A 24334-nucleotide genomic window follows, 5' to 3' on the forward strand; every position below is an offset into this window, starting at 1 on the left:
CCAAGTCCTTGCCACCAGACCACCAGGGAACTCCAACACTTTTTAGAACTTATAATTTTGTAACCTTTTTTACTTTATATATAATATATAATTAATCTAACATATAATTAAGTGTCACCACTCAAAAAAAGTGACCTTTTGAAATATATTTATATATTATACAAACTATATATAATACTTCTGGAATTTAGCACATAAAGGAAAATAATCAAGATCTACCTTAAATAGAAGTAAATACATTTTTTTCTTTTAATTACTATAGTTTTTCTTTTTTTTTTTTATAGTTTTTCTTTTAAGCTATTTAGTTAGTGACCCATATTAATTGGGAAGAATAATAAAAAGGAATTACCTAGGTTTTTTTTTGTGTGCTTTTTAATGATTTATATTATTTGCTAAATGGAGTTAATTTTTTATAATCTTAGTGTATAATGAAGTCTTATTGAAGAATACTATTTATGTTCTCTTGCAAAACTAAAAAGGAATGAGTTTTTTTGGTTAATTTTGTTCTTTGCTAAATTTCCAGTTTCCAAATTGTCTTGTGATCTTGATTTGGCATAAAAAGTTATAAGTTTATTCTTCCAGTAAAAACTTGCTGAGTACTTATATGGGAGTAATGTACTGGCTGTTGGCATACAAAGGTGAGGAATACTTGGTTGATATATACCTTCAGCTAGCTTATAGTCACAAACAAGGAAATCCGTATTGACACATATAATAAATGGTAACAGGTTTATAGTAATAGATGCAGGTAATAATAGATACAGGTTTAGACTATTTGTGGGAAGTTCAGAGGGGTAGTGCTCACTCTTACTTGGTGCACAAGTCAGCTATAGCAACAGTAATGCTGTGTAACACACTATCCCCAATTCAATGTGTTACAAAAGTAAGCATTTATTTCTCAGTCATATATATAGGAATCTGCTCGGGTGGCTCTGTTTTTTAGAGGTCTTGATATGCTTAGGAAGGGTGAAGGGTAGCAAGCAAGATTTTTTTTTGTTGGGGGTGGAATGAGACTACTGATGAGGGACAGGGGAATTTTTGCAAAGCATTAGCAAAATTAATTGTGTAAAAGGTACAAAGATTGCTATAGCAGCATTTCCCTATTCTCGACTCCATGATACCAGTTATTCCAGACTGAATGTGACGTCTAGATCCATGATGCTTTCTGACGTGTCTATGGCTCATTGATATCTATTCTAGATCCCTTGCTCTAAGCTCTCCAGCTCTCCAACCTCTCTCTTCCTGAAAGTTTCATCTCCTTTGAACATTAGCACTTCTACCACACTCGCCCTGTAAATCTGCAGTGTTGCTCGCATCAAATTGTGTAATTTTTCTGCTCATACACAGCTTCTAGCCACCATGAGGAAAATCACACAGCCATATGAACTGCTGCTTCTGTGGGTTCATGGCCATTAACACTCTACAGAAATCACTTGCACATCCCCAGTCATCTCTTTCTTACATCTTCCACAGTAGCTACTTCAGTTTCACCACTCCCTGCATAATCCCTTATTTCACTGTCTCCTCATTTTCCATTAGTATAATACTTGCTTTTACTTTTCAGAGAAAATAGAAGACAGCAGAAAGGAATATTTCAACTTCCAAACCATTTCCCTAAAAAGATCTCTGTATCTATATTTATCCTTCCCACATGCTTTCAAAAGTTAGTAGAAGAAATTGATGTCACAAATATATGCGTTTAATCATTTTCTCTTCTCTTCCTTAACATGGTAAATCTGTCTATTTACCTCTTCTTTCTCCTGTCAGGCTCTCCCTTTGCTACTTGTTTTTTCTCTGTATATAAAGTTGCTCACTCCTTTCCTTCCTTAAATAAATTGGAAAACTAAAGAAGATCCCTCCCTTAATTTGCTGTCAGATTTCTAGAATGATATTGTAGATTATTGGTTACTAAACCTGTGTGTGCATAGCACAAAATTAGGAAGCTTTATAAAAGTACAAATCTACTCCTGGATCTGATTCAAGGACCTGGGGTGGAGTCTATTGACTTCTAACTTTTAAAAGCAGCCATGTTGGGGAACTACTGTCGTAAATGAATATGTACTGACAGGAGTAATGCTGATCATATAGTATGTAGAAAAGGATACAAAACTGTAAGTTTAAAAATTTATATATGTATATACATACTTTTGTATATAATTTACATTATGGAAATGCACATGTCTGTGCATATAAATACGTATATAGTAAAAAAATAAGAAATTTTAAAGTAAGGTGTTAGTGTAGAGGTGGTTCAGTTTATGAGTGCTTCAGTGTCTTTTTTATTCATGTTTTTTGGTTTTCATTCTTCAGAGAGTACACTTTTCTTTTGTGGTAAGAAAAAAATACGGTAGAGAAGTAATAGAAATAATAATAATAGAAATAATAGTATACTCAGTCACATGTGTTCTCCCATTAAATATCCCAGCCTCTCAATTTAGGTATCTTTTCCTTACTTGACTTTTCTGCAGTAATAGATGGTGTTGACCATTTACAGTTCCTGTAAATTCTCTTTTCTCCTAGTTCTGTATTCCCTATCCTTTTTCAGTAACCACCCAAGTAACCTCTGTCTGTCACCCTTAATAACTAAAACACTGCTTCTTATCAATTTTAATTCTGAAATAGCTTTCAAGTGCATTCCCTTTTTTTCCTCCCCATCTTCACTGAGTGGTTTAAGAGAACCAACTGAGATGGGTATAACTGACACCGAAGGTGGAGTGACCAAGAGTTTCAAGTGTCACTGAAAGCTCATATAAATTGAAGTCTGAAAAGAACAATTGGGATTGGAAAGTTGGAGGTCACTGGTGACCTTTGCCAGAGTATTTCAGAAATATTTTAGGGAATGAAGAGATATAAGGAAGTGGAGATAGGAGTCAAGAAATTGGGCTGTCAGTGGCAGGAGAACCAAAGGATGACTTGGACCAAAGGAGAGGTTTTCTTCATTGTCATTGATGTTACTTCAGAATTAGCAAATACATCACTCTATCATATTTGGATGCTGAGAGTAAAGAGCCTGAAGAGAGAGAATGTTTGAAAACCTCAGAGTGTGAGAAAATATTTGAAAACAGACAAAAAGAAAGAACAAAATCAAGAAATTAGCTTTGAACAAAACACCTTTTCCTCACAGGACGGTCCATAACTACAGCTGCTGCCATCAGTGTCACCAAATCATCCTATTTTTTGTTATTTTAATGATTTTCATTAGTTCTTCTATCATAATAAAACCCTCCCTTATATCATTAGTTTTGAGACAGCCTCTGCTCAAACCTTTTTTTTTTCCATCGTAAGGGAGTGGATTGTATGATAGTTTTAGATTTCTGTTCCTTATGGATCTCTTTCAGAGTCCAAGGTAAATTCTAACATTAGCAGCAGTTCGGTTGGTAATCACTCACAAGACTACTAAAAATCTGGGCTCCAGAAGAAGATATACATTTTTCTTTGCTTAAAAGCCTATTTCCCCACCCCCCCAGCTTCAAATGTGGTCAAGTTCTACTTTTTCAAAGCCTTGAAACAATTAATTATTTTCTCTTCAAAGTCTTCAACTATCCACCTAGACTCTTTAGTCTACTTATTGACTGAGCTGTCTTTCACTATTAAATTTTTATATGTGTCTCCCTTTGTGGTCTTTCCCTTTACAATATCTCTGATAGAACCTGATTTTAGTCTAGCGCAAAAGCTCAATAGAAATGAACAGAAAACGGCTACCTGACCTTTAAAATACTTTTATTTTTTAACAGCTTTATTGACATACAATTCACATACCATACAACTAACCTATTTAAAGTGTACAATTTCATTGTTTTTAGTATATTAAAACAGAGTTCTACAACCATAACCACAATGAATTTTAGAATATTTTCATTATCTCAAAGGAACCCTGTACCCTTTAGCTATAATCTCACAATCTTCCCATCCCTCTCCTAGGCTTAGGAAACCACTTACTGTGTCTCTAGAAATTTTCTTATCCTGGATTTTTGAATCAGATAATATGTGGTCTTTTGTGACTGGCTTTTTTCACTTAGCATAATGTTTTCAAGCTTCCATCTTATAGTATGTATCAGTACTTCATTCATTGTTATAGCCAAATAATATTGCATTGTATGGATATGCATCATTTTGTATATTCATTTGTTAGTTGATGGGCATTTGTGTAGTTTTCACCTTTTGACTATCATAAGTAATGCTGCTATGAACATTCATATACAAGTTTTTGTGTGGACATATGTTTTCATTTCTTTAGGGTTTATAACTAGGAGTGGGATTGCTGGGTCAAAATGGTAACTCTGGCATTTTGGGGAACACCCAGACTGTTTTTCAAGGTATCAGCACTGTTTTACATTGAGTTGTATAGTTTTAGCTCTTACATTTAAGTACTTGATCCATTTGAGTTAGTTTTGTATATGGTTTAAGATAGGAGTCCAAATATATCTTTTTGTGTGTGGAGATCTAGTTGTCCTAGCATTATTTGTTGAAAAGACTATTTTTCCCCCATTGAGTAGTCTTGGTCACCCTTGTTGAAAATCAATTGACACGTTGGTTTACTTCTGTTACATTGCTAGCCATGTTAGAAAATATTATTTTACTTTCATTGAAATATTTTCATAAGTGGCTATAGGGTTAGCAGGGAGATCTATATAATTGCTTTCCTGATTACTATAGGCCCCTCCCATGCCCTCACAACAGGGACTGGTTCAAGTGGAACATCTTAAGATGAAAGATTGTGTTTTAGGGTGTAGAGAAGAGTCCTAAAGTCAAATTTAGGACTTCAGGGGAGTCATAAATAGATTAAATTGCAGTCGGTAGTGATATAATGGATGAACTGGAGTACGTGCTATAAGAGTCCTCCAACTAAGCTCCAGATGTTTGCTGACATGGAGGGATACAGTTCAATGTACTAGCCAGTTAAAACATAATTGAGAACCCTTCTTGGCACATGGGATGCCTTCCTCTGATGATTGACCATATTGCATTAGTACCTCTCTCCCCTTCCTATTTTGTCCTGTTCTGCATTCTTTCTAAGCAAATAATGTACCTCTTCTTGGCTTTAACCATTAGTTTCTCTCTGCTTTACTTTCACTGAAAGATTATAAAATAAAAGGAGTCAAATCCAGACCAAAAACAAACCAGATAAAATGGCACAGAGATCAGTAATATAAGTCACAGCAGCGATAAATGCTTTTATCCTTAAGTCCCAAATAACATTTACTTTTGGTCAAGTGTAGATGGCAAGAATTGTTAGAAATTGAATAAATTTTTAGAACCAATCGTCATGACATAATTTAGCATATTCTTAACTTGTGGATGAAGTAAACTAAAATTAAATGGAGAATCAAAAAAAAAGAAATGACATATTTTAAGGATCTATGGAAGATCTGCAAAGGTAGATCATACACTGGAGCACTTTTTAGAACTGAGTTCTGAGTGGTAGGCTCTGAGAGGGAGAAAAAGAGGTGAGGATGAGGGTTTAGGTAGGTAGAGGCACTTCAAGCAAAGCAGCTTTGCTGTTTTACATGTTTTGTATAGTTTCTATGCTGGAGTCCTTCATAAAATCTATTTTGAGATAATTAAATGGTTTATACTGCTAAAAATAAATAGATTGGTAAATAAATAACTGGATTGGTTACCACTGTATTAGACCATAAAGGACACCACATTATTATATTCAGTTCAATAAAACTAGAACTAAACGAAAAAGTTTAAAATAAAATACCCACTACTCAATTTCTCCCAAATAAAAATAGGATTAAAGAGAATATAAGAAGTTATAATTATAACCTGCTTTGAAAAGAAATGAAAACAGTGTGTATCAAAGCTATCTCTTACAGCTAGGACAATAAGGAGAGGCAACTTTTCTCATGCTGGTTCCGAATCTGATCCACAGAACACAGAAAATTATTTGAATGCCTATTTTCTAAATTCTTCCAAGTGTAGTACATACAGGTACTATTCTAAGATGCATTGAAGAGAAGTTAATTTATTGCATACAATGGATCCGTAGGGCATTCGAACTTAATTCTCTTAGCTAACCCTGGTTGAACAAGGCAGGCATGCCTTGTTATTAAAATGATAATCTCCGGGCTTCCCTGGTGGCGCAGTGGTTGAGAGTCCGCCTGCCGATGCAGTGGACGCGGGTTCGTGCCCCGGTCCGCAAAGATCCCACATGCCACGGAGCGGATAGGCCCGTGAGCCATGGCCGCTGAGCCTGCGCATCCGGAGCCTGTGCTCCGCAACGGGAGAGGCCACAACAGTGAGAGGCCTGCCTGCCGAAAAAAAAAAAAAAAAAAAAAAAAAAAAAAAAAAATATATATATATATATATATATATATATATATATATATAATCTCCGGTGTTGATGAGGATATGGATAGTTGACAGTTCTCATATGCTGCTGGTGGGAGTATGAACTGCAACTGCTTATCCAGAAAGCAGTTTGTTAATCTGTGTTTAAAACCGTAAATAAATTAAAATCTTACACTCTTTGGCTGATAAGATCACTTTTTACAACTGATAGCAAGGAAAGAGATTTGGACATGTATTTGTTCACAGAGACCTCATAACATAGTTTTTACAATTTTGTTATGGAAATTTCCTATTATACGGAAAAGTAGAGATGAGCTTTATCTTAGTCTGTTCAGGGTGCTATAACAAAAAACTACAGCCTGGGTGGCTTATAAACAAAAGAAATTGATTTCTCACAGTTCTGGAGGCTGGGAAGTCCAAGATCAAAGTGCCAGCAGATTCAGTATCTGATGAGGGCTCTCTTCCTCACTCATAGACTGCAGTCCTTTCTTTGTGAAATCCTCACCTGGTGGAATGCAGGAGTGATCTCTCTGGGATTTCTTTTATAAAGACACTAACCCCATTCTTGAGGATTCTACCCTCATAACCTAACTACCTCCCAAAATCCCCATCTGCAAATTCCATCACACAGGTTCAGTTTGTTTCCATTTTAAGAGACTTTTTATTTTTTTCTTATTTTCCCCTCTTTTTGACTTATTAAATTTTCTAATTTTATAAATTGTTTACCTGGTCTTATAGTCAAAATAAAGCAAGGTACAATCCTACAAAACTAATCTGTATTTTCCCTCTTCATATACATAATCATTTCTCTTCACTTTTTGGGTTCTATTTTCATGCTTTTTGAAATCATAGGTGACTACATACAGTCATCCTTCAGTCTTTGGTGGATTGGTTCTGGGACCTCCCCCACCTGCAAATACCAAAATCTGAGGATGCTCAAATCCCTTATATAAAATGATGTAGTATTGCATTTAACTTATGCACATCCTCCTGTATTCTTTAAATCATCTCTAGATTACTTATAATACTTAATACCACGTAAATGCTATGTAAATAGTTATAAATACAAAGTAAATGCTATGTAAATATTTGGCAGTACATAGTAAAGTCAAGTTTTGCTTTTTGGAACTTTCTGGAATTTTTCCCCTAATATTTTTGATTCACGTTTGGTTGAATCTGTGGATATGGAACTCTCTGATATGGAGGGCCAACTGTATATTCATTTACCACCCCCTTTCTTTCATAAAAGTATCATAATATAGATACTATTCCTATAATAAAGACACGTAGTTAATTCTATTTAAAGTCACTTTTGCCACACTTTTTTTTTTTTGGTCATGGAGAACGTTTCTTCTATGCATGCCTTTAAGAACAGTTTAGTGAGTGAAACTCTAGGTTATTTAATTTGTTCACTAATTTCCAGAAAGCTGCATATCATAGGACTGAGCATATTGTTCTTTAAAATGATATTAGCATCCCATTGGTTCTGAAGTTAGTGGCATTCTGACATACTCTAGATTTTGTTCTTGAAAACCACAGCTCTCCTAAACTAATGTATTTTAAGAGCAGTTTTCCCTAAGAAGTAATGCTGGAGGTCTTAAGGTTATTTCCAGGGTACTGTCTTCTAGCAGAAATTTGATGATTCTCAAGTAACCATATGAGGAGAAGAATTATCTGGAGGGGAAAAAGAGAGGGTGATCAAAAAGCACAGGGTTATATGTCAGGACTGCTCTCCACCTCCAAAAATTGTGTGGTCCTTCCATAATTCTGGGTAAGGGCAATGCCATAGGAGGTTCCTGTTCTGGATCTTATGACTTCTTGGAAACAGACTGGATGCTTCCTTGACATGAGAGAAGTCCCCAAACTTCCATCATGACAAGCCAACTTTGCATTATAAATCTATGTAAACTTTGAATAATATGAAGCTTGAAACAATTAAACAACATTGTATGATGAGGTAGGGTGTTTACTTGTTTTAAGGGGGTGATATTCCAAATATTTAATAACTTATGATGTAAGGGATATCGACTCAGATAGGAGGTGACTGACATCTGCCGTATAGGCCAGTACTGGGCTTGTATTAGAGCTGATACTAGATCTGCCACATCCAACAGGGACCTAACTTCGCTAGCTCAGTGAAGCCTGCTTATGGCAGGGGTTGACCCAAGTACGGACCACATTGTTCAGCACATTGGCATCTTCATCAAAGGTGTGGTTCTACATAGTAAGTTGGGACCATTTCAACCATGCGTAAGGAATATATATATTAAACTGAGAAACTCTACAGAAATGAGGTGGCTAAGTCCTGATGAAGAGAAATACTTTACTGTGAGTTAAAGAGTTTGGGAATATTTGAAGAAGGCTGACATTTAAGAATTTGATGTGAGGATTATTACATTAGAAAAAGAAAGGTTGTTGGGCTTGAGATAATACAGTCTGTGTGCCTGATGCAGTGACCTTAGTTAACGTTTGATTGCCTCTGCCAAATGTGTGTTTGCAGTTCATGTTAGACTGCGCATTACACATCGTTTCTTTTCCGTATCTCGATTCAAATTTGTCTGCTGGTTTTGAGTCTATGGAAAAATAGAATCTTTTGCATTATAAAATATGATGATGAATTTCAGCCTGTTAGTTATAAAATACTTATTTAAATGTTTGCTTTTAAACTGTGTCAGGTTATTCAAACTTGATAATCATCGAAAGTCTTAGAAAATGTTTTAATAAAATAATATATGCAAGCAGGAAACAGGCTCTTAAAACACCAAGACTAGAATAATAAGCACACATTGCTTTAGGGGTACCTCATCCTTGAGCCTAGCAATGTCTAGGTTATGGCAGGAAATGACACACAGAAAGGAAGATGAGTTAAAATGTTAACACTTAAAAATTTTAATGTTACTTTTCTAGGTAGAAGCCTTCAACTTTATATTCATTTTCTGATCAAAGTGGCCTGTACTTTTTAACCATGCAATCTATTAGTGAGAATATTATAAGAAACATTTTCTGTAGACACTTATAGCAGTATATTGAATATTGGTCTTAATATATGTTTTCTTTTAATGCTCAAATTTTTGTTTCCTCACACTGACACATTCAGATTCCTTAATATATCAGGTTTGTTCTGTAATCTTCATCTCACTGGTCATCCTTCTGAGCTTTACAACCCTAGTGAATCCCAAATTCTAAATCCTAAATTTCATGTGAGTAATATTTACCTTGAGGGATTATTAGTGATAATTTCTATTTCAGAATTTCCTTGAGCTACTGACTTGGAACATTATTTGGTAATCTATAAATCTAATCTAATCTAGAACATCACTCACAAAGCTATGAGCAGAGAACACCTGAAGTCAGCCGTCGAGCCAGGAAGTTGATTCTCAACGTGGTCCCTCAGCGAGCAGCAACATCACGTAGGGACTCGTTAGACATGCACATTATTAGGCCATATTTCAGATATATTGAATCAAAAAACTCTGAGGGTGGAGCCCAACAGGCTGTTTTAATCAGCCCAATCTGCTTTAACAAGTGATTCTGATGGGAACTAAAGCTTGAGAATCACTGAACTACAGAACTCCCAATATGTAGTTCTGTGTGTGATAGAGAAACAAATAATTGTCACAGGTGGTGATAGGATATTTTTGGTCCTGTCCTGAGGCCTACATAGAGATACAAACTATTTGCATTAAGTGCTTAATTAAAATTAATTCTATCTTGTAGATTCAGGATTAAAATGAAAAAATGAGTAATCTGGCTCTAAAAGTATGCACTTTAGATATATCTAATATGCCTTAGGACCATTTATCATTATTAATATTACTTTACTTTCAGTTATTTTCAGGAATAAAGTCTCATGACACTTAAGACTTAAATTCCTGAGCTTCCCTAGTGGCACAGTGGTTGAGAGTCCGCCTGCTGATGCAGGGGACGCGGGTTAGTGCCCCGGTCCGGGAAGATCCCACATGCCGCGGAGAGGCTGGGCCCATGAGCCATGGCTGCTGAGCCTGCGCGTCCAGAGCCTGTGCTCCGCAATGGGAGAGGCCACAACAGTGAGAGGACCGCGTACCGCAAAAAAAAAAAAAAAAAAAAAAATTCCCCCAAAATGTATCTTTCATCTCTTATTATTTTGCTTTCTGTGCTTTTCTAAAAAAAATTCCCTTTTAAAACAAAGCATTCACTTTTGTTTAATATTTTTACACCAATCATTGGATGTTTAATTTTTATTTACTTATTTTTAATTGTGTACTTCCACAATTAGTTCCCACAGTCATACCTAAATATACCTTAATGGTAGTTCCTTCTTTCTTAACTAAGGACTTAAGTTTATGAGAACAGATCCAAATCCGATGACTTTTCTGACTATTCTGTACCTGGACCTTAGATATCTGTATCCTGTAGAATAAAGCTCATCTTATTAGGTATTTTTAGAAAACAATTTTAGGGATAAACTGGTTTTATTAGAATAAAATCTTTCATATGCGTGCAGTACAGTAGAAGTGGTTAGTTTGGTTGGTGCCCATCTTTCAAATGGAAAGAAGCAATAGTATTTAATAAAGGAGGAAGAGTAAGGAAAATTCAGGGCTGAACACTGATTGGAGAAGGAATCAAGGAGATAAAAGACTAGTGGTGGTGTGGCTGAAGAGGGATTTATGTGGGAGACAGCTGTCCAATGCAAAAATCTCAAGTTGTTTGATGTATGTACACCCCTTGCAAACCTTCCCCTCTCTCTCCCTTATGAAACCTTTAGTATATTCTACATTGCTTATGATGGTTGGTAGATGTATTTTCTTTGGGAGCATATGTGAAGATGTTCCAAATTTTTCTTTGAAGATTGGAGTTCAGCAAGAAAAATGTATGTGTAGTAGAAGTTAACACCAGGATTTCCATGAAGAGGAGGTGTGCTAATGAAATGAAACTCTTGAAAATGATAGAAAAAACATTTTTTACAGTGTAGGATTAGAAATAATCAGCATGTGTGTTAGTGTCTCTAAGACACTATGAAAGGAGAAATGTGATTCAGTAAAAATATTTTTCTTTATACAAATATTAAAACATTACCTGTTTAAACAGATCTTAAAACTCAAGTGACTGCAAGCTGAAGAACTATTTCAACTGATATTCAAAAACTAATATTCAAAACCACATTTAGTTTTACATTATTGAAAACAGTTTTTAAGTAAATCTGCATAAGAAAATTTCCCATATAATTGAAGTTTCACTTGCAAAGTAACAGTCTTATTTATAGTTGAATGTTTAGAGGATCCTATATTATATATTTTACTCTTAGTTTTGGTGTGCTGTTACTCAGTTTAACCTTTTCTGGATGAAATCTGAATGTCATTCTGAACCCTAATTTTCAGTTTGGCATAGAGCAGGGCATTAACAGTTTGGCATAGAGCAGTTTGGCAGTTTGGCATTAACCACTCAGTACATATTTAATGAATGAATGAATGAATGAACTAATGAACTGTACCCTTTATTTTCAAACCTAACCAGGAAAAGATCTGCTGCTGGTCTTAATTTTATTGTCTTAAATGATTAGCTTAAAAAGAAATTCAGTAAATGTATAAAGTGTTACACTACCTAGATCCTTATATTTCAGCCTGTTTTCCTTCTCTCTAATTATGCCCTAAATTCTTTGCTTTGGTAAAGGAATGTCACATCATAAACAGGTGAGATATATTTGATGTTTTAAGGGCAGGAGAATATAGTAACACAGAGCTTGTTGAGCTGTTCCTGAAGATAAAACCGCCTTTAGATATTTTCAGATTGTTTTCTGATGGGGAGTAGAAAAATGTTTAGAAGGACCTTTATTTACATGTTGTTTCTTACCCCCACTCTACCCATGACATTCAGACTGGCTGAGAGTGAAAAACCTTAAGGCTAATGTGGTGAAAGTATTGGTGTCTAAAAGAAGAAATCATAGCATAAAACAAGCTTCTTGGTGTTTTTCTTATCTCAATTGAGAATCTAATTTCATAGCACTATAGTGCGTAGCATCACAGGGGCTTAAGTTTTTTTTAAACAGTGAAATATTTTAGGCATAAACAAATAGGGGAAAATGTAATAAGCATCTCTGTGTACACCACCTACCTTAAAAAATAAAACATTACAGATATTATTAAAACTTCCTGTGTTCCCTTTCCTCTACCCAGTGGAAATCACAATAGAATTTGATGTTTGTCATTCTTCTTTTTCTTTTGATATTTTTACTACATATGTATGTATCAATGTTATATAATACTGTTTTGCATATTTTTTGAACTTTACATTAATGATATTTCTATACACCTTTAAAATGAACTTCAATGTTTTACCTATTCCTATATATTGAATATTTAATCCAATCAGTTTATAGTGTTATATAACATCCTGTTTAATTACACCATGATGTATTTACCCATTTTGTGGCTGATTTAACTTTCAATGACTTCCATTTTTTGCTATTGCAAGCAATTCTTCAGTGAACATCTTTGAATATTTTCTTGTGACCATTTGTGAGAATTTCTCTAGGGTATTACCTAGGAGTAGGATTGTTAGACCCCAGAGTTAACATAGCTTCACCTTTGCTATGTAATGCCAAATTGTTTTACCAGTTTGTACCCTCAGCTGCAGTGTTATTTTGTATCCTTGCTGACTACTTGATATTTTCAAACTTTTAGTTTTTGCTAATCCAGTGGGTGGGAGATGACATCTCACTGTTGTTTTAATCTGTGTTTCCTTAATTATGAGTGAGCTTGAGCATCATTATGTATGTTTATTGACCATTCATATGTCCTCCCCTGAATATCTTCATTGATTTTTCTATTGGTCTGTATTTTTTTTCTCATTGATTTATAGATCTTGATATATTTTGGATGCTCTTTCTTGGTATGTTCATTACAAGTGTATTCTCCCAGTTGGTAGCTTGTCTTGTCATTCTGTCTATCTATCTATCTATGTATGAAGGAAGATAAGTCTATAATTTTTGTAGTCAAATTTATCAGGCTTTTCCTTAAGGTTTTGTATGTACGTGTATGTGTGTGTACATGTATGTATTTTGTCTAAAAAACACTTTTAAACTCAAGATTATAAACATATTTTCTTCTAAGCATTTTATCATTTTGTCTATCATATTTAAACATTAATCTATGTTCAAATGATTCTTCAGTAATATTATTGGTAGAGATCCATTTCATTTTTTTTTCATAAGGATCACCAGTTGTCCCAGCACCACTTATTAAACAGTGTGTCCTTTACTCACTGATTTTTTTGTTTGTTTGTTTTGTTTCTGTTTTTGTTTTTGCGGTACGCGGGCCTCTCACTGTTGTGGCCTCTCCCATTGCGGAGCACAAGCTCTGGACGCGCAGGCTCAGCGGCCATGGCTCATGGGCCCAGTCGCAGGCTCAGCGGCCATGGCTCATGGGCCCAGTCGCTCTGCGGCATGTGGGATCTTCCCAGACCGGGGCACGAACCCGTGTCCCCTGCATCGGCAGGCGGACTCTCAACCACTGTGCCACCAGGGAAGCCCTACTCACTGATTTTTGATGCCACCTCTATTACATGTTAAATTTCTATGTGTCCATTTTGGCTTTCTTTCAGCACCTGCAGTCCACCTCTCCTTTGCCTCTTGTAGTTTATAACCTTCTACCTTTCTTGCTTGAGGTGTTTCTTTAGATTTTAACTCAGTTCTATCACATACTTGTGAATTTGGGTAATATGATTTTAATAATTTTTCACCACTTTTTTTCTACCATAACATGTATTTTATCTAGTTGCCTAGAATGCATTTCTATTTTTTTCATATTATCTCCCTTTGTTGATGGTGCTTCTTAAAAAAGGACCCATCATTCTATTTATTGATAGAAGTAATAAAGTTGAAAGTACAATGGAAAATGTGTTTGTAATCTTTAAAGTTTGCAAAAGGCAAACTTTCAAATATGTTTTTTAAAAAATAAGTTAAGCATAACCTGCTTTTTCTAAATGACTAGTAGAGTATTTTGTTTAGTACCTTAGAAAACAATGTTTTTTAGGCAATCTGATTCTGTATAAGTAGGCAGTGTATTATACTTTGATTGAAATTTATTGAGTATTAGTCCTATAATGCTATTGTTAATTGATCATCTTTATTTTTTCAGATGATTGGAATCCATTTGCATACCCATATAAAAAACTGGATTTTGGAAAATGGGAGCTGTATATCCCACCAAAGCAGAATAGATCTGTCCTAGTACCTCATGGATCCAAATTAAAGGTACTTTCCTCCCTCCTGTTTTCATTTGAACTTACTATTTTCTTTTTGCCCTGTTTGAAAAGTTTGATTTAAACTATTAAAATGTAAACTGATGCATGATAATTATGGGAGAAACAGTGTAAATTTTTAAATAGAGGAAAATTTAAGAGAAGTCATCACAAATTGAAATGTGTTAGACTGGAATTGTTTGGTTGGTAAGGTACTGAACTTACTAGTTGTATTATTATCAACTTTGGAAACCTTATAGAAGGGTCCCTGAATAACTGCAAAAGTTTAGTCTGGAAAACAGAAAGTTTGATTAAAAAAAAAAATGAAACCTGTCTTCAAGTCAGCCAGGCAGAGAATTTTTACCTGTAGAGACAGACTTGATGCAATTGACTTTGTGATGAGCCACATAAATGTGGGAGGCTGTGTTGGAGACCCATGCCTTTCGGGGATACGATTTTCTTGATCTTTTTCTGCTCTTTGATATCAGGGCTGTTGCTTCTCCTGTTCTCCTTGGATTAGCCTAGGGGCCTGCCTGTCCTCTACTTCCCCTCTGCTTTGGCTGACCATGCAGCTCTGCATTTAGGGTGTACAGAGCCAACACAGCTGCCCTCTTTTGTCTCCTCAAGGGAGGCTTGAAGGATGGGTCCCAAAGTCTGGATTACCTGTCACAGATTTGATTACATAAAAGGCAATCTAAATCCTTTAACATTTACTTGATTTTAGCCCATGCTCATATAATTATATAATATTTCCATGTCCCTTGTATCTCTTTCCCTTCCTTGGATGTGTGATAGCATTCATAGCATTTTTCATGATAGATTCTGTAACTGAATTATATTTTTATTGGCATTTATTATTTAACAATATTAACCAGAGCTACTTATATTTAAAATAAAAAATGTGTTGTATGTTTGTTTTGCAGTTTTTTACAAATAATGAAATTATAAGTGTACCTGACAATACTGAAATATTGCCACACATAATATAGTTACCAGAAGAGCATATTGTCTGGAATAAAGAGAAATTTTATATGGGATAGCAGCCAAGGTTCTCTTAAATCTGAAGTGAAAAGGAGAAAAAGTAGCTACAGTATACAATAAGAGGGATTTAAATTTAATATATATAATCCCTTTTCCAAGTCAGTATAAGCTTCACGAGAGCAGGGGCCTTTGCTGTTCTGTTTGCTAATACTGTATGTTTTCAATTCTTAGAAGAGTGCCTGGCACAGAGTAGGCACTCAAAAAATGTTTATTGAATGTTAAAGCCATTTTTAGGCCCAATCTTTGAAGGAATAAACCATAGAGCTTGATTTTTCTATGGTCTGTAAGTCCTGATTTTAGGAAACTGTGAAGCAAGGCTACTATTATAGTACTGATTTCATTGTTGCTTTAGGTCTTTTGGACATTTGTTTTGTTATATTTTGTTTTTAAGAATTGAAATTTCCAGTTTTTTAAAGTGCTGCAGAAATTTTTTTGTCTTCTTAAATTAGAAAATTTTATGAGTTCCAATTACCTACTCTTTGCATTAAATGGCGGGTGAATTAATTAATTTTTTACAGTTTTTAAAATTGAAGTATAGTTGATTTACAATATTATATTAGTTTCAGGTGTACAACATAGTGATTCAGTATTTTTATAGATTATATTCCATTTAAGTTTATTACAAAACAATGACTATATTTCCTTGTGCTATGCAATATATCCTTGTCGCTTATCTATTTTATAAGTAGTATTTTGTATCTCTTAATCCCATACTTCTATTTTCCCCCTCCCTCCTATCCTCTCCCTACTGGTAACCACTAGTTTGTTCTCTATATCCACGAGTCTCTTTCTGTTTTGTTATATACAGTGAATGAATTAATTTTCATGTGTTGTTTTTATACATTGGGAAAAAATGATTACTAGGAATGAATGCTTATTAACATATATAGTTAATAATTATAGGCATTTGCCTCTCCCATCCAACTCTAAAACTTTTATATTTTCTCCTATGGTCTGAATGTTTGTGTCCTCCCCCCAGATCATATGTTGAGATACTAATTCCTGATGTGATGGTACTAGTACGTAGGGCTTTGAGAGGTGCATAAATCATGAGCGTATAGCCCTTCAAATAGGATTAGTGGCCTTAAAAAAGAAACTCCAGAGAGATCCCTAGCCCCTTTCACCACATGAAGATACAACAAGAACTCTGCATTCTGGAGAAGAGCCCACACCAGACCATGCTGGCCGCTGATCTTGAACTTCCACCTTCCAGAACTGTGAGAAATCAACTTCTGTTGTTTGTAAGCCACTCAGTCCCTGATATTTTGTTATAGCAGCCCAAATGGACTAAGGTGCTTTCAACACTATGCTATGTACTATACTATGCTTTTTTCATAAATTCATTTGACCTGGATGAAATGAAATAATAAAAAAAAAATTTTAAAGCATCTTTTACCTTTTTACTTAAAAAAAATCTATATCTAACAGTAAACATTCAAAAAATATCAATCAACTGTTGTGTAATCTTTCTTCATTATTATTCTCTAAAGATTCCAGTGAGGATAAATTTACTGGAAATTTAGGCCCAAAGTATCACTCATAGTGTTTAGATGTTTCAAATTTTGAGGAAACATTTAGATGCTATTATAATGTCAATATGGTGATATAATTAGTTTTTCACTTATGGGAAATGAATTATCAGATTTCCTTTGGGGGGGCTGGGATTAAATTCTCTATTAAAAATCAACTAACTTAAGGTTTTTGGCCTTTCAATCTGAAATTGTCCCTAGGTAGTCTACCTTGATAATTAAAAATCTTGTCTTAAATTGAACTTGAAAACTTATTTCATCCCACAAGGGATTGATCTTTATAACTCACTTGTGGATGTTTCTCTTACGAATTATCTGGTAACCATTCTCAAAAAAGAGTATTACCTACCATTGAAATAATAGCTTTATTTTCTTTGCAAAATACCTGGTCTTTTCAATTGAACACTTTGGAGGAAGATAGCCCATTGCTTATATGGTCACGTAAATGTCTCCTTTCCATGTTTTTAAGTGAGTTTAACTAAACAAAATATTTAAAAAGTAAAGTAATAAGGTGAGGAGGTCAGTGAAAGACCCCACGTCAGGAAAAGTGAGAGGTCGGGGAAAGTGAACTTGAAAGGTGGGTTGGGGGCAAACTGAAGAATTCCTTTCTTTTCTTCTGATTTCCATTTTCTTCTTTTTTTAAAAAATCATTCCTATTAATATCCATATGACTAGCAATGGCAATTAAAATTGTCTTCTTTTAAGTGTTTAGAATGTTTATGTACTTTAACTTTTCCTTGCCAAATCAGTAACAAAATGGACTAGGATAAAGGTTTTTTGATACCAGACTTTTAGCCTTTTTGAAGGATCATGTATTAATCATCTAGAGCTACAATAACAAAATACTGTACTGTGGGTGGCTTAAACGACAGAAATTTAATTTCTCACAGTTCTGGAGGCTGGAAGTCTGAGATCAGCCAGCATGGTTGCGTTCCAGTGAGTTCTTTTCCTCGCTTACAGATGGCACTCACATGGCACTAATCTTATCAACAGGCCCCATGCTCATGACCTCAATTTAACCTAATTATCTCCCAAATGTCCTGTCTCCAACTACCATCACAGGGGGGTTAGGGCTTCAACATATGAACTTGGTGGGGGGCACAGTTTGGTTCAGAGCAGATCATATTGCTTTCTGAATTATATTTAGATGTTATACAATTGATTGGTAGAAAAGGGTCATGGAACTTAATACCTACATTTGCAGTTTTCTCAGATGAGACACATGAAAGAAATTAGAGATTATTTTACATTCATATTTAATTTAATCCTCACGGTAACACTGTGAGATAAAATACTGTTATTATATATTCATTTCATAGATGAGTACACTGACATTTAGAGAGGTTAAGTAGATGGTATTGCCTGGACTTGAATTCAGGCTTGTCTGTTAGCAAAGTCCATGGTCCTAACCATTGTGCTACACTGCTGGTCAAGCTAAGGGTTTATAGAGAGAAAAACGAAAAAAATAGTGATACAGAGGAAGTAGAACTTGAGCCTTGTCTCAGGTCTAACTAATTATTTTATACCATAATTGCTTTTGCTTTTTTGTGTGGGGACTATTGTCTCCATTTTTCAGTGTGCTGAGTATTGAAGTGACCTTCCCTGAGAATAGAAAGGAGATAGAAAGTTTGTGGGAAGAGTTTGCGTTTTAGAGGATAAGAGATCAGATTGATTAAATAAAGTGAAACTAGTTATTGAGGGCTAGAATGAGATTGCTAGGCAGAAGGATGCCACTGGGCAGGGATGTGGCATGTTGAAAAATTAGTATCTGCATATTTGCTTAAAAGGTTAATCTCATAAGTACTTCATTCTTTATTTCCGGACTATTTTCTTGTGTCATTTCTTCATCTATTTCCTTCTCTCCACATTTTCTGTTAACTGTTTTAGGATATTCTAGTATTTGGATATTGAATCTCCTAGATTTTATCTTTTTGTCAAGTTCCCCATCATTTTGACTTTCTGTTCCATTTTGAGAAGTTATCTTCCAACTGTATTATTTTAGAAATCACATTAAAAACATTTCTAATAAAATGCCTGTGTTGTCTACCTTTTGTGTAGATTCTGTCATTGTTAAATATTCAAAGATAGTTTTATCTTTTTGAATTATTATAGATGTTTTATTTTTTCTCCAAGTTTTCTTCTTATTCCCCCACCCCCTCACTGTTTCTTTCAGATTTTCTTTTCCTGTGTGTTTTTGGTTTTTTTTTAGTCCCTTGTCTTTTGTGTTTTAGGCTGTCTTGAAATGCCTGGTGATCCATGATAATATCATTTTAGAATGAGTTAGGAAAAGACAATTGAAAATTCTGTTTTTGGTGTGCTTTGTTCCTGGTGATCTCCACTGTTGGGTAGTCAGAAAGTGAGATAGCCTTTATATTGATGGAAAGAAGTGAAAGTTTTTCTCTGGGGTCATTTAGTTTTTACAGAGGTGAAACTTCCAGTCTCTTACAAGGGATGGGTGTAAAGGGTATGGAGTGGAGGAAGTTTTATGTGGCTACTGGCATCCTTGCATAAGGACAGGGAAAGTAGATAAGGGTCCCAACTTTCAGTAAGACTGAATCCCCCTATTTTTAACCATATGATTCACACCTGCCATTTGCTATGCTCATTGTCTCTGAACTTGGAGCATTCCTAGTTCAGTGTTTTTCAGAGAGTGAACCTCTGATCTCCCATTTGAGGGGTGAGAGGTGGCATTTTGGAGGAATACACGTTTATCTGTATGGGTTAGGGAAAGGCTCTGCTGAAGAGCCTACAGTGCCCTTGTTTAACACTGCATCTTACCTTCTGCCATAGTACTAGAAGCCTCCAGATACTGAGTTTCCTAGGGCTTCTGTGAAGCAAACTGACCAGCTCTCTTCAGGTTCTTCCTCGGCAATAGCAGATTTTAATTTTTTCCTGTCTACTTAGTTCCTTACCACTTCAACTACTTTCTAACTTACAAAAATTTGTTGAAATTTCTGTTCTCTTGTTGCCTCCTTTTCTGTCTTTCTCTGTTAATACTTTTTGTGTTCCTTTGCTGTTATTTATTTTAACAGAAGTTTGGTAGGTTTGTTATTTTGATTATACTTCTTAAACCCCCGTATTTAAAAGAAAGAAGAAAAAAGCATATCTTCCAGGTAGAAGAATATTTTATAATTCTGGGGCCTCATTTGAGTATTACATTCTTATTGTATGCCATGATTATAAAATTTTGGTCAGACTGATTATTTCTAGCTTGTGGTGTCTTTACATATTATTATATGTGATAAAGATTTTCTTCTCTATGACCCACAGAAAATCCTTTACTCACTTCACTTGTTACCTGGTTCAACTTAATCAACCTTTAAGACCTTGAAACATCTAATTGTGGGAGAATGTGTAAGTCGAATTAGATGCACTTTCCTTTACCACAGAGCTTATAATTCTGTGTTTGCAAAATACACCATGAATGTTAATGAACCTAAATAACGTACTAGGAAATGGTCTTCCTCTGTAGATGAGAATAAAGGCTTTTTAATTGATTCATTTTTCTTTTTTTTTTTTTCTGAAGCTCTCTAGAATGTTGGCAGGAAACACAAAATAAATCTGTAAATTTCCAAAGCAGTCTTTTTACCAATATTTAGCATAACTCTGTTTGCCTAGAGGGTGGGTGAGGTAGAAAGTGTGAGTGTTTCCTTCTATTTTGAGCATGCTCCACATTAATTTATCAGATTTTACTCTTTTTTTTTTCTTAATATCTTAGTTAGCACATATTTAGTTTTATATTTTCTACACTCAATGTATTGCACTGTTTTCCCTGGATGTATGTGAAGAAATAAAAAGCAAAATGCCTGCACTTTGAATTTATTGCCTACTTGGAGAAAACTCACCATAAACAAATGAGTCACTTGAGCTTTCTGTGGCTGGTAAGGGAGTAGAGGAAGAAGCTTATTTATTTTTGAGAGGTTTGTAACAGGAAAGTAAGAATAAGTAAATAGAATATGTGGTTGTTTCTTTTTTATATTTGTTAGTTCCTTTCATTTTTGGTTAAATATTAATGGGGCTAAGAGGGGACCCAAGAAAGAAGATGACAGGGAGAGATGACAAGGATTGGAGATAGATTCTTAGAAAACTGGAAAGATGGAAAAGAATAAAGGTCACAGGTTGAATAGTTAGTTAGGGAATGATTATGGAAAGAGATGCATTTTAAGCTTGGTCTTGAAGGAGTTAATGGATTAGATTAATGAATAGGTTGTCAGGGGTCTATTAGAGAATAAAAGAAAATAAAGTTAAGCAAGATTATACAGGAATTAACCAATTCTGTGAGAGACAGTGGTCAGTTTGACTTGTATTGACTTATGAAGATGTCACATGTGTAAGGAGACTAAATGGAATAATGAATCTATTTTAGGAAATTTTACTCTAAGAGCATGCAGGGTCCTACAATTGCTAAATTTTGACAGAGATTATTTTTTGCTTTTTCTTAAATCCTACATTTCTTACTTTAAGAAAAACCTCAATAATTAAAAAAAATGAACAATTTATTCTTTAACCTCTGGTGTTTTTTGACCCTTAATGATCTCATTTTTTTTTCCTCAGAAATGTTCATTCTCTCTCTTCTAGAGCATATAAAAATGCTGAAGTAATCTTATTATCAATGAACAAAAATTAGTCACTGTTAATGGATCCTGAATGTTCTTTCTTTTTCTTTTATGTCATAAAGATTCCTAGAAAGAACTTTACTATCATGTACATCTTCTCTTTCTATATCCTCACTTCCAATTCATTGTTTTCTATCCTCTCCTACTCTGATTTAATAAAAAATAAAGTAAAATGGTCCAAGTAGCTGGATGATGATAATTTAAATTTAAGACCTATGAATGAAGCAATATAAATCTCATTTACCATTATGAATCATTTGAACCACATATTCACATTAGTATTTCATATAAATTTATAGATGATTTCTACTGTGTCATGGCCTGTGATAGGATCTGAATCTTCTGCAGTTCCTGAGTGATCATTTCTAGTTATGTCATGGGTAAAATACATTCTTTTGCTGTGTACCACCTGCCAACTCAAACTTGTCATAAATCATTGCTTTTGCAGCTTACTTGTTAATACTTTCTTTTCTTATGGCACATCCTGTAGAAATTCTTTTAGTGATGACTTGAGATCTTATGTATTTGTCTAGGATTTTATATTTCTGGTTTTGTCTTATATCCAGTGTTGCTGATAAAATCCTGATAATTTGATTTTTATTCCTTTGTATGTAATCAGCCCTTTCTCCTGGTAGTCACTTGGATTTCCTCTTTATCCTTCATGTTCTAAAAATTTCACTATTCGCTGTCCTAATACAGGATTTCATTCATTACTCTTTTCTTGAAATGGTCTTACCCTCATAAATCATCTCCTTAGTTCTCATTTCCCCCCCATCCATTTTCATATTAGAGCCATAGTCATCATTCTAAAATTTGGAATCTTCTCATGTTATCCTTCTGACTATAAACCTTTGTGATAAACTCTCCCCACACCTGATTTGGTTATAGACAAGGTTTTCAAACTGTGTGACAAGAAGCTGACCAGGTCAGTTTTCAGATTCTCCAGCACTCACCTGAAATAAGGAGATTCCTTTTCTGTTTTATAGTTGGGCTCCCATATATGTTTATGTCTAAATAATGATTTCTTTGTTTTAAAAGAATTGAACAACAATGACCTCTAGGCTGAATTCCATACTCCTTAGCTTACCATACAAAGCCCTCCATGCCCTGGCCATTGGGTTCCTCTCCAGCTTTGTCTTTATCCTTGTCTTAGTCTGTTTGGGCTGCTATAATAAAGTACCATAGCCTAGGCACCTTATGAACAACAGAAATGTATTTCTCCCAGTTCTGGAGGCTGGAAGTATGAGGTCAGAGTGCCAGCCTGGTAGAATTCTAGTGAGGGCTCTTTTCTGACTGCCAGCTTCTCATTGGTAATGTCTCTTCACATGGTGGAGAGCAGAGAGAGGAAGCAAACTCTCTAGTGACTTTAATAAGGGCACTAATTCCATTCCTGTGAGCTCCACCCTCTTGATCTCATTCTAATGCTAATTACCTCCCAAAGGCCCTACCTCCTAGTACTATTACACTGGGGGGGTTGGGTTTCAACATATAAATTTTGCAGGGGACAGAAACATTCAGCCCATAACAATAAGGTATACTGTCCATACTGAATTACTTGCTGTTGCTTAAATGCTGTTCTGGTCATATCTCAGCAAATGCAAAGACAGCATCCCTTTTATGTGGAATGGCTTTCCCCTATTTTAGTAATCTGACAAACTTCCTAGTCTTTGATATAGAGTTTATATGCCATTTATTTTTGGTGAAGTTTTTCATAATCCCGAACGCCACTTTCTACTTACCAAATATCCCTTCTGCCATAAGCCTCTCTAGAGCCTGTTTCCACTATACTCACTGTGATATGTACTTTTAGAATGTGAACTTTTTGAGGACAGGGTAAGTGTCTTGGTCATCTTTGTGTCTCTGGAACCTAGTAATATCTGATTCATAGAAGCTATTCAATAAATGTTTATTGACTGCATGGATGAAAGGGTTAGGAATCATTATGTAAGTACACTTGCTACTGTTGGAAATATTTTTGCATAGGCACGTTATACGGAAAGTGAAAGAAATTTATAAAGTGTGTTTCAGTAATTTTAAATTTTCTATAAGTTTAGTCATCTTCAGCCTGTAGAATTGCTGTTTATAGGAGGAATGCTGTTGATACCAGGGTTAAAGACAAGCAAACAAAATAACTGAAGTAAGCAAATATTGGTCTGGAAATCACAGTTTGTTTTAATGAGTCTTTAGCATTTTCTATGTTACTTTTAAAACAAAGATTCTTGTGAGTCACTGTTTAGAGAACTTAATATTAGAAAAAAAGTTTGCCTTTCTCCTGAAGATTTGAAATGCTTATTTTCATCTTATGGTTCCCCCCCCGCCTCTTTCTGTTGTCTGTCAGAAGACTTAAAACTTAAATGAATTGTACACCTGCAATAACCATCCAGCTCCAGTCCTAGACCATGATCTTGTCTCCTTGCCCTCCAGCCCTTCTCTCCTTCTGACCACTTTCATTGTAACTGCTGATTTTTTCTTCTCATTTTATTTTTAAGTATATTATATTTTAAAATTGTGAGTAGTCTTTTTTTCTTTTTTTGGAAGTAAGAAGAATATAAATTAAATGTACATAAATCTGTGAATAAGGGCAGGGAATTATTTCAAATCAGGATTCAAATCTGTTTTAATATTTCTTTAAAT

General features: G+C 34.8%; 1 protein-coding gene across 1 annotated transcript in view; it reads left to right on the plus strand.

The window, feature by feature from the left end:
• GBE1 (1,4-alpha-glucan branching enzyme 1) overlaps positions 1-24334 on the plus strand; it is a 298444-nt gene that overhangs the window by 97514 nt on the left and 176596 nt on the right. The window contains exon 3 of the mRNA XM_065876297.1: positions 14412-14527. Coding sequence (XP_065732369.1) covers positions 14412-14527 — 116 coding nt within the window. The remainder of the gene's footprint in view (positions 1-14411; positions 14528-24334) is intronic.

The sequence above is a fragment of the Phocoena phocoena genome, chromosome 4, assembly GCF_963924675.1.
Source record: "Phocoena phocoena chromosome 4, mPhoPho1.1, whole genome shotgun sequence".
Lineage (NCBI taxonomy): Eukaryota > Metazoa > Chordata > Mammalia > Artiodactyla > Phocoenidae > Phocoena > Phocoena phocoena.